Source organism: Macaca thibetana, chromosome 3 (genome assembly GCF_024542745.1).
Source record: "Macaca thibetana thibetana isolate TM-01 chromosome 3, ASM2454274v1, whole genome shotgun sequence".
Taxonomy (NCBI): domain Eukaryota; kingdom Metazoa; phylum Chordata; class Mammalia; order Primates; family Cercopithecidae; genus Macaca; species Macaca thibetana.
Window position 1 is genome coordinate 2155436 of NC_065580.1, and position 12051 is coordinate 2167486.

Consider the following 12051-nt stretch of genomic DNA (forward strand, 5'->3'; position numbering starts at 1 on the left):
TGGTACGTTTCATTCCACTGTAGTCCCGACCTCACGCTGCTCCACCTGGGGCCCTGGGGTGGGCTTTAGGAGGCTCCTGAGCCCCAGGGTCACTGGTAGTCCTGCGCCCCACCCTGCAATCAGCCTTTTCTCCAGGAACTCTTAAGCTCCTTTTAGAGGAGATGATGTATTTGGAGACCACAATCTGGGAACTGAAGAAGTTAACAGTTTAAAGGTAACTTATACGTAAACTGAAACAACTTTCAGAACCTCTTAAAATTTCCAGCCTATGCTTTTGATAGGAACTCTGGGTGGGGGGCAGTGAACATAAACTCTGGGTATCAAGAGTGATCCAAATAATATATTTTTTCAGAATCACTTACTCCATTTTTATAGAATAAGAACAACGTTCAAGTGCAATTCTCGAGTATCTCATCATATACAAGCATACTTGGTAGCATATTAAAAACAATCCATCTGCGTGGGCTGTTTTTGAAACAGTCCTACACAGCCTCATATTTGAGTGAAGATCACTAAACAATGCATACTCGGGACTTCATCATTAGACTCACTTTGTAACTACCCCATCAAACGCAGTGTATACTGATAACTAGTGAAACTCAATATGAAAGCTTGAAAGCTCTTTTGCTATGAAACTAAAAAGATAAAAATACATCGAGAATTTTAAAAAATACATCGAGACTTTTTTTTAAAAAGTGACTAACGTAACTAACAATGTAACGTAACTAACAATGTAACGTAACTAACACTGCACATACTGAACAGACGGACAACATGACAAAGGTTCTGTCGCAAAGGTTAAAAAGCTTCACGGCACATAACGTGCAATAACAATACAAATAATTATACTATAATTTAAAAAGGCTAAAATTTTATAGACTGTTAGGAAGTAAAACAACTGCTGTACCAGAGAAGATGCTAGAAGCAGCAGTTTCTGTGTAAGATTTTAAAGTATTTCTTCTATTGGGACACATTTCAAATAATGCCTATTTCTTAACTATCTTCCTTACAATTTTAGAAAACAAGTACAAATTCTCAAATGCTTAGTCTTAAAACGGTATATATGTCAACTAACACAATGAACCACTTTTAATTATCAGTTTTTAAAAGATCAAATTCCACAACTTTCAGTTTACTTTTAATTAACTCAGAATACTGTTTCCCTAAGTTTTCAACAAACTAAGGAGTCTAAAAAATAGTAATATGCCAAGCAGAAGGGTTGAAATAAATATGAATTTACTTTCTGTAGTTTTAACAGAGGACCAAGTGGTCCAGATTTCAAGTCTGCTAGATGTATCCTAGACTCTGACTTCAAGTGAACATAAAGCACAGCTACTTATAATTCTATCTGTAGCCATAGCTTTCTAGACCTCCCTTCACAACTAGTCTCGCACACATTTTTAATGCTGACAAATATTTCTCAAGTCCAGGAGTCCTGAAGTGCTTGCGCTTCTACCTATGAGGATGTTGGAACCGAAAGTTTGTTTTAGGATTTATACTGCTCATTTCATAAAAGCTTAAAAATCATGTTTATTTCATACCTTTTCTCCAAAAAGTGTCACTAATGTGTCCTCACGGGTCTCAGACATAGTTCATTATAGCTTCTACAATGTAGTCATTTTAGGAGCATTATCAATGTATTAAAACTTTAGCACTGAGTTAGAAAATTCAAACCAAATATCCTATTCTCTTCTACTGAACTAATGTGAGATGACATCATTCTGGGAAGAAAAATCATTTAACAAAATTTACTTTTTCATAAGGCTCTTGGAGTGATGTTCAACTCATACATTGGTGGCACTATCTTTCCCATTCACTCAGAATGACCACAAGGCGGTAAGAGCCCTTCCTGCTCAGGTGAAGGACTGGTAGCTGCACTGCAGACACAAATCTTGGATGACGGAACAATTAATGAAAGTATACGTCAGTTTTGCTCATTTCCAAGCAAAAGAAAAAGGCAAAGAGAGTAGCATATTTCTGAATTTTCAGAGTGGGTGGAGCCAAGGACAGATGCTGGAATCTGGGACTCTGGTGGGCACCTGTGGATGGAGCGCAAGGCGTCTGGGACACCAGTGCCGCTCTGACACTGAGACTGAGTGCACAGGCTCACAGCAGCAGGCTGGCCTCTGCTTACTCCTCATCGGGAGGCTGAGCCACAGTTCTGACCCTGCCTGCTACTTACCATTGTGAATCATGTAGTGCAAAATCTGTTCAATCACTGACACCACATAGCTAGCATCTTGTAAAACAGGCAAGTAAGTATCCTCAGACGAAAATACTTCAAGCATTCTCATTGGAAGCGCAACATTCAAACTGTCATCATTACAGTTTTGCAGCAACCTGTAAAAACGAAAGAAAGTATTCACACACTGCCTGGATGGCAAAATGTCACTAGTCTCCCCAAGTTACTCTCAGTGACAATGGTTAAGAAATTATTCCAGTACAAGATTATCTCTGAAAATAGGGACATTTTACAGATAGACAGGGAAATATCCAACTAACATTCAGTCATTCAGACAGTTTTAAAAAGAATTCTCATTATATGCCAAACGGTATGCTGGCAAAGTTCACAGACAAGAAAAATGGACAGTGGAGAAATGAACACGAAAAATTAAAGATTACAAAACACTATAAGAAGTATTATAATCCATGAATTGTACCAATAAGCTGCATTTAATTAAACTCAGATACGAATCTCTTTAACAGTGCATATCATCTCCTTAAAGATGCTTTTGAGACTTTCCATGCCTGCAATATCCCCCAAATAGAACAACGATATATTTCTGATCCTAAGTCAACTCTCATTTTGATTAAGGCTTCCCTTCTTACTATGAGAAGAACTGCAGGCAGAAGGGAAGGCTTAGTTATCCATTTAAAGAGGGCAGTACAATAAGTCTGGACCGGTCACACCAATCAAGACACAGAACACAGCCGTCACTCACAAAAGTTTCTTCTTGGCTGTCTCTAGTCCATTCCTCCCTCTTTCTTCCCTACCCCAATCCTTTTTTCTATCAAAAACTTTGTCTAACACAGAACTTATTTTCAGATTTCTCCTGTTGTCTCCACAATGTATTTTATAGCTGTTTTTCCTTTTTTAAAAAAAACAGAATCCATCTGATCACACATCACCTTTAATGAGGGACCCAGGAGGCTGTTTTGGTGCCTCACTGAAACTGACTTCTCTATGTGACAAAAGCATTCTGCCCTGCCAGGAGGCGAATAACGTGCAGGGCTCTGGGTGGGGTGTGTCTACGTGGCTCATCCACTTACTGCAGGCTGCCTTCTGTCGCGATAGAGCCGCAAAGCCCAGGAGAGACAGGGGGTGAAGACCCAGCGGGCAGGACACCCAGCAAGACCTTGTTTTGCTTTTGCCCTTTTCACAACTTTCCCCTCAGCACCACACTGGTGTCTCGTGAGGGGTGTAGGAGTGCAGGAGGAGTGAGGCGACACATAACAAGCGGATAGCCACAAAGGGCGGCGGCAGGCAATGGGAGAGCCTCTTGTCAACCCGGAAAGTCAGCAGCATGTGTGCTGATGATCCCATGTGAGAGAGAAACCTGATAATGCAACAGGGAAAAGTGCTGGAATGGTGCCTCGAGTGAGAGACAGCACAGGATGTAGCTCCAGGGTTATGGGGACAGTCTTGGACGGGAAAAGGATATCCATATTGCCAAGAGACAACCCACTTAAAAAAGTGGAAGATTTGAGCAGACTCTTGAAGAAGAGCCATGTGAGTGACCAGTATGCTCCTGAAAAACACCCATCATCATTAGTAATCCAGGAAATACAAATTCCAATCACAATAAAATACAACTACACACCCATCAGAATGGCTGGGTTTTGATAGATGTCAATACCAAGGGTTCAGGATACGGAGGAACTGCGCCTCTCGTATGCTGCTGTTCTAAGTTTGGTAGTTTCTTCTAAAGTGAAATATGTAACTACCATGTGACCCAGTGATTCCATGACTTTGGAAATATTCAACAGCATTAAAAAATATGTATGTGATTATAGTCACAAAAGGAGCTACAGGTGGTTCTGGAAGGCCACATTTACAGAAAAAGAAAAATTCAATGTTCTGGCACATGGCAGATGAGACTGTCGACTTACTAACACACACCTGAAATACAATTTCTAACATTTACATTTTGTTAAAATTCCATTTCTCATCAAAAAGAATCAGTGCTCCTTAGAGAAAACAGCCCCAGGCCTGGGGCAGAGAGAGCACTTGAGCCTCTGTGACCTCACAGAAAACAAAGATCTCTCAAAATACAAATGAGGCCAAGCCAAGCAAAACGGGCTGCTTGGCCGGGCGCGGTGGCTCACGCCTGTAATCCCAGCACTTTGGGAAGCCAAGGCGGGCAGATCACGAGGTCAGGAGATTGAGACCATCCTGGCTAATATGGTGAAACCCCGTCTCTACTAAAAATACAAAAAATTAGCCGGGCGTGGTGGTGAGCGCCTGTAGTCCCAGCTACCCAGGAGGCTGAGGCAGGAGAAAGGCGTGAACCTGGGAGGCAGAGCTTGCAGTGAGCCGAGATCACACCACTGCACTCCAGCCTGGGCGACAGAGCAAGACACCGTCTCAAAAAAAAAAAAAAAGAAGAAAAGAAAAACAGGGCACTCTCTACCTATAAGCAGACCACTAAAACACACCGTATTTTTAAAAATACACAAGACCTTAATGAGATTAAAGAGGAAAGATGAGGAGGAGTGTTTTGTCGTTGTTGTTAAAGAAACATGGATTTGGCTGGGCACGGTATCTCACGCCTGTAATCCCAGCACTTTGGGAGGCCAAGGCAGGTGGATGAACTGAGGTCAGGAGTTCGAGACCAGCCTGGCCAACATGGCAAAACCACGTCTCTACTAAAAATACAAAAATTAGCTGGATGTGGTGGCACATACCTGTGGTCCCAGCTACTCGAGAGGCTGGGGTAGGAGAAATGCTTGAACCCAGGAGGCAGAGGTTGCAACGAGCCTCACTCCAGCCTGGGTGACAGAGCAAGACTCTATCTCAAAAATAAAAATAAATAAATAAAAAATAATAAATAAATAATAAAAAAGAAACATGGTATTGCTCTGCTGCCCAAACGAGAGTTCTGCTGCACAGTTCACTGCAGCCTCGAACTCCTGGGCATCAGGAGTTTCTTGTATTAGAAATTTTTAAAAATAAAAGTTGGGAAAAGAATAATTATATTTAGATTATTTGCTTATACAAATACATTCAAAAGTTACGTTAGAGGTGTTTTACAAACTACAACCCACAGGCCAAACCAGCCCCAGGGCTGTTTTTTGTACAGCTGTTGAGTGAAGCATGATTCCTTTATTTTTACAGAGTTGTAAGCAAAAGGCAAGAAAAATATATAACAGAGACCATATGTGGACCACAAACCCTAAAATACTTGCTATCTCGCCATTTACAGAAAAAGTTTGCAAACTCCTGCTTTACAGAAAGAATGTATACAATGTGTTTCTCAAACTAAAAGTTTATCAAAGAAATAAGTTAGAAAAAATATGAATTACTGGCATCTGGGATCCTCCTGGTTCTCTCTTCTACTAATAGGTTCTTTATTCCTATCTTTGGTCCAGCTAAGTATTTTCGAAAATCAGTTAGAAAAGACTAGTTCTGATAGTAATCCTAAACAAATATTACAGGCAGTGTCCAGAAAATTAACTGAAATTATACTGAAGGTTCAGAATCATTTGAAAATTTTACTACTGTTGAGACATAAGCAATTTATTAAAAACTGGTAAAGGTGTTATATTCAGGCAATATAATTCACATCACTTACACGTGTTCTTTTGGACACTGAATGCAAGACAGTCACGGCAGTGGCTTATGTTGAGTTCCTACATAAATAATAAAAAGCCTGATGAAAGGTGTATTCTAAAGAAGGGGCTTTCAAACTGCATTTTGGTTGAGACCCCTATGGAATGGAATCATTCTCACACATCAGGAGTCCTCTTTTGGCTGGCCTTCCATTCTCCAGTAACCAGGATGGCCAACATTCACAAGATAATTCCAGGGCATCCTTGAAAGAAAAAGTCATCTGAAAGATACTGATATATGTGTCTTCATTTATATCTCATGCCGGCCTGAATCACCTAGAGTAAAAATTGTAACATATAGAAGTCCATGGCCAGGCGCAGTGGCTCACGCCTGTAATCCCAGCACTTTGGGAAGCCAAGGCGGGCAGATCATGAAGTCAGGAGATTGAGACCATCCTAGCTAACACAGTGAAACCCCGTCTCTACCAAAAACACAAAAATTTAGCCGGGCGTGGTGGGCACTGAAATCCCAGCTGCTCAGGAGGCTGAGGAAGGAGAATGGTGTGAACCCGGGAGGCGGAGTTTGCAATGAGCCGAGATCGCACCACTGCACTCCAGCCTGGGAGACAGAGAGACTCCGTCTCAAAGAAAAAAAAAAGTCCATGATCTCATTTAAAAAAAAAAAAAGGTATGGAAAAGTCACTGTCTCTGAAAATAAAAGTCAAAAGGTATTCCCCTAAACAAGGTGATCAATACATTATATACGTTGCTGACTTACAATAGAATTTTACCTGCAACAGAGGCTCATCAATCTTTTTATTTGAAATAAGCATGTAAGTCTCTCAGATCCATCCAACTGCTTGACAAACAGAGAGCTGTGTTTAATTAAGTTCTGATACAGCCATATCTGAAACAGCAAAACACACAATTTATAACTCTCAATGACAATTTAAGTTTGCTAATTTACATAATACCCCAAATTTCCTTAAGTGGCAATGCACATTTAATCAAACCTAGTCAAAAGGTGGTAAGAAGTAAATACTCTAAGCCAGGTTTTATTTAGAGGCATGTTCATTTTCCAGCCAGGCGCGGTGGCTCACATCTGTAACTGTGGGAGGCGAGGCAGGCAGCTCACTTGAGGTTGGCCAACACGGTGAAACCCTGTCTCTACCGAAAACTACAAAAAGTAGCTGAGCTGAGCGTGGCAGCACACACCTGCAATCCCGGCCACTCAGGAGGCTGAGATGGGGGCCACTTGGACTTGGGGGTGTGGGTGGAGGCTGCAGTGAGCCGACATTAAGTCACTGCACTGCCTGGGTGACAGAGAGACCTTGTCTCCAAAAAACAAAGTATTCGCATTTTCAATCTTAACACATCAGCATTAAATTACTAAATCAGTAACTAAAACAAAGCGCTTAAAGCTCATGTCAATCTGAAACAAAAATAGTTCATTTGCAAAAATCAGGAATCTGTAATAAAAATATATGAGAAACACGAATATTAATCCCAAGTTACATAGGATATGTTTCTTTTCACCTTTTTTCCCTGCGGATGTGTGTGCCTGTGTGTCTCTAGCATCTGTTCCTTTTGGATACTTCCCTTCTCTAACTCCATCATTGTTTTGATAGGGAAGGCAATCCTATGGCCCCACTGAGTTCTGGCTGGCCAGAACTCTCCATTGTCCTGGATAAAAGGATAGTCAGTGAGTTCATTAAATGCAGATGCAGATTTCCGTCACTTGCAATCAAGAGGCCTGACTAGACAGTATGTATGAAGCTGCCCTATTACTTTGAAAACGCAATACTTAACAAGGAATCTCTTCCACTTTCTCTACTATACCTTTGTGAAATAGACTGGTATTTTATTTTTGCCTTTCATAAGGCCCATTTAGAATCATCTAGAATGAAAAGATAGCCTTTTTTTTTCTTTTGAGACAGAGTCTCACTCTGTCACCCAGGCTGGAGAGCAGTGATGCAATCTTGGCCCACTGCAACTTCCCCTAGGTTCAAGCGAGTCTCATGCCTTAGCCTCCCAAGTAGCTCAGATTACGGGTGCCTGCCACCAAGCCCAGCTAATTTTTATATTTTTAGTAGGGATGGGGTTTCGCCATGCTGGCCAGGCTATTCTCGAACTCCTGGCCTCAAGTGATCTGCCAATCTCAGCCTCCCAAAGCGCTGGGATTATACACGTGAGCCACCACACTCGGCAAAGATAGCCTCTTAAGTGTAGCTAGATATAAATATGCCACATAGCCTTTTCTTTGCCTATTATTTTTAAGTAGTTTCTTCTTTGACATTAACATTTCTTTGCCATAAAATGCTATTAACAATGAAATTACCAACACAAAAGCACTCTGCATAATAAATTAGCACATGTCTTAAGCTGGGATGAAATAATTCTGAACTACTCCTAATATTAGCTAATTTGCCTACACACAGGCTTTCTCTTGAGGTGTTCGGAGCTACCTTGCCCACATTTTCTCAGGAACAAATAAGATATGAATAATTCCTTCACTAGCTGACATGTAGCTCTTCCTAAAATTTCTATTACCAGTTAACAAATGAGATGTAAAATAACTACACATTATATAATAGGACTGTTGGAAGAAGACTTCATCAAAAGATTCAAAGAAAATTAAGCAACTAAAAAGTGAGGCAATTATTAATTCCAGAATTAAACTGTACATAAAATATCATCTTAGTACCATATTTGACTTAAAGTCATAATAAAAAATGTTTAAAAAGGGGAAGTTGAGGAAGAAATAGCCATATATGTTGATTTTTGCATAGAATAGCTTTGAAAACCTATCAAAAGTGGCATTATGCTTACTCCTAGAGTAAAAAGCAAACAATGTGAAGACGGGGGCAGGAGACATTTTCCCCTATGTTAAGATTAATTTATTGCTATCGCATCTATGCTTGAGAACTGAATCAACATTCAACTGCCCAGGCTGGAGTGCAGTGGCAGGATCACAGCTCACTGCAGCCTCGAATACCTGTGCTCAAACGATCCTCCTGCTTCAGCCTCCTAAGTAGCTGGACTACAGCAGCATGCTAATTTATTTTTTGCTTTGTTTTATAGGTGGAGTCTGGTATTTTGGCCAGGCTGGTCTCAAACTCCTGGCCTGGAGGGATCCTCCCACCTCAGCCCCGTAAAGTGTTGGTAATACAGGCATGAGCCACTGTGTCCAGACCACTTTTCTTTTATCCTTTTCCTGGACGGGTCTTAGGACATTTAATTCTATTTAATTCTATTTAAGGTTTCAGAATACTTGCACATGAGCAATTTGCTTGATATTTGCTCGAGGCCTAAAGTCAAATAGTTCATTTACCTCCAAGCTTTTCACAGACGGCTTCAGAAGCAAGACTGTGTAGCTACACCATGTTTATAAACCACATCGTGATTGATGACTAAGACTGAGGACCTCACTTAAAGGTAACAGGTGCTCTGGAGAGACACCAACCAACATCTCACATCACCTGCCTCTGTGCTCCTTGGCGATCTTGCAATCTACAAGATTAGAGTATGTGAGGCCGGGAGAGCCTGTTCCAGAAAGCAAGCCCGATTATCTGCCATTGTACTATTCTGATTCTTTTTTTCATCAACTTCAGAAAGCCTGGAAAGAGCCTGCACTTAACTGAAGTCTAGAATGGGTAGATTCAACGGCTTTCACTGCCTCTCCAGACTGGCTCTCAGTTCTTTCTCTGCACCTTCTCGGTTTACAGAAAGTTTTCCCCATGTTCCAGCTTAGCTCAACTCCGGAGGCAATGCTGGGTTTTAAAGCCGAACACCAGTGGAGTAATCATATATTCCTTTGTGCGCTGTAATTAATTCGTGTAGGATCATTCAGTAGGGATGGTTTGTAGCAAAGAAGACTTATTTTTCACTGTATACTCCCCTTTTCATGCAATTTGAGATTTTTAACACAGATAAACACAAATTTCTAAAAAATAAATAATATATTTAACCTGGCTGGGTGTGGTGGTTCATGCCTGTAATCCCAGTACTTTGGGATATTGAGGCAGGTGCATCACTTGAGGTCAGGAGTTCAAGACCAGCCTGGCCAACATGGTGAAACCTGCCTCTACTAAAAATACAAAAAAAATTAGCTGGGGGTGGTGGCATAAGCTTGCAATCCCAGTTACTCAGGGGGCTCAGGTAGGAGGACGCTTGAACCCAGGAGATGAGGTTGCAGTGAGCTGAGATCACACCACTACACTCCAGCCTGGGCGACAGAGTGAGCGAGACTCCATCTCGAAAAGGAAAAAAAAAAAAAGATAAATAGTATATTTAACCCTAGGCCAGGCGCGGTGCTGACGCCTGTAATCCCAGCACTATGGGAGGCCGAGGCAGGTGGATCACCCGAGGCCAGGAATTCGAGACCAGCCTGCCCAACATGGCAACACCCCTTCTCTACTAAAAATACAAAACTTAGCTGGGCATGGTGGTACACGTCTGTAATTTCAGCTACTTGGGAGGATGAAGCAGGAGAATCGCTTGAACCTGGGAGGCAGAGGTTACAGTGAGCCAAGATCACGCCACTGCACTCCAGCCTGGGTGACAAAGCAAGACTCTGTCTCAAAAAAAAAAAAAAAAAAATACATATATATATAAAAATAAAATTATATAAAATATATATAACCCAACAATTATATACAAATCTCTTAATATTCCCTGAGAAAATGGACAGTAACAAGTTCCATTTTTTAAAAATATTCTTCTCGGCCGGGCGCGGTGGCTCAAGCCTGTAATCCCAGCACTTTGGGAGGCCGAGACGGGTGGATCACGAGGTCAGGAGATCGAGACCATCCTGGCTAACATGGTGAAACCCCGTCTCTACTAAAAAATACAAAAAACTAGCCGGGCGAGGTGGCGGGCGCCTGTAGTCCCAGCTACTCGGGAGGCTGAGGCAGGAGAATGGCGTGAACCCGGGAGGCGGAGCTTGCAGTGAGCTGAGATCTGGCCACTGCACTCCAGCCTGGGTGACAGAGCAAGACTCTGTCTCAAAAAAAAAAAATAAAAAAAAAAAAAATAAATAAAAATATTCTTCTATGCATCTAGATGTATTTATGTATTTTCCACCATTAATACACACTGTTCCTCAGCACTAAGATCAAAAGCCTACAAAATTTTAGAGAACTACGATTATATTTGGGATTTTTTTTTTTTTTAAATCAGACCCGAAGGCTGGGCGTGGTGCCTTATGCTTACAATCCTAGCACTTTGGGAGGCTGAGGTGGGAGGATCACTTGAGGCCAGGAGTTGCAGGCTAGTCTGGCCAACATGGTGAAACCCCGTCTCCACTAAAAATAGAAAAATTAGCCAGGCATGTTGGTAACATGCCTGTAATTCCAGCCACTTAGGTGGCTGAGACACGAGAATTGCTTGGGCCCGAGAGGCGAAGGTTGCAGTGGGCCAAGAATGCACCACTGCACTCCAGCCTAGGTGACAGAGCAAAGCTCTACTCCCCCAACGCCCCCGCAAAAAAGAGACCCTAAATCATGAACAGTGGCTCACACCTATAATTCCAGCACTTTGAGAAGCCAGGAAGGGAAAATCACTTGAGGCTAGGAGTTTGCGAACAGCCTGGACAACATAGCAAGACCTCATCTCTACAAAAAAAAAAAAAAAAAAATTGGCCGGGCGCGGTGGCTCAAGCCTGTAATCCCAGCACTTTGGGAGGCCGAGACAGGCGGATCACGAGGTCAGGAAATCGAGACCATCCTGGCTAACACGGTGAAACCCCGTCTCTACTAAAAAATACAAAAAACTAGCCGGGCGAGGTGGTGGGCGCCTGCAGTCCCAGCTACTGAGGCAGGAGAATGGCGTAAACCCAGGAGGCGGAGCTTGCAGTAAGCTGAGATCCGGCCACTGCACTCCAGCCTGGGCAACAGAGCGAGACTCCGTCTCAGAAAAAAAAAAAAAAAAAAAAAAAAAAAAAGTTAGCCTTAACATTAACAAGATGTACACACACCTGTAGGCCCAGCTACCTGAGAGGCTGAGGTGGGAGGACTGCTTAAGCCTGGGAATTCAAGCAACAGAGCAAGACTCCATCTCTAATATAACAATAATAAAATGTAAACACTGAGACCCTGCATTTTAGAGTTTGCAGGTAATCATGATGTGGTATTCAGAGTGCACTTCCCACTGACCTAGGTGTGCTGGCAACTGCTGAGGCTGTGTCAGGGTACATGACAGGTGGGCAAAATATTCTACTTTTTAAATGCTTAAGGTTTTCCACTGTAAAAAAAAATACGAAAAAGCCTATTTTTGGACACACAT

At 42.0% G+C, this 12051-nt stretch overlaps 1 protein-coding gene across 3 annotated transcripts in view; it reads right to left on the minus strand.

Annotated features, from left to right (window-relative positions):
- Window positions 1–12051, minus strand: part of UBE3C (ubiquitin protein ligase E3C) — a 542607-nt gene that overhangs the window by 495880 nt on the left and 34676 nt on the right. For all 3 annotated transcript variants that reach the window (XR_007724501.1, XM_050785708.1, XM_050785709.1), the window contains exons 5-6: window positions 6561–6676; window positions 2183–2340 (exon numbers count right to left, since the gene is read on the minus strand). Coding sequence is in view for 2 of the 3 variants with exons in the window: in XM_050785708.1 (XP_050641665.1) it covers window positions 2183–2340; window positions 6561–6676 (274 nt within the window). In the remaining variant the exon portion in view is untranslated. The remainder of the gene's footprint in view (window positions 1–2182; window positions 2341–6560; window positions 6677–12051) is intronic.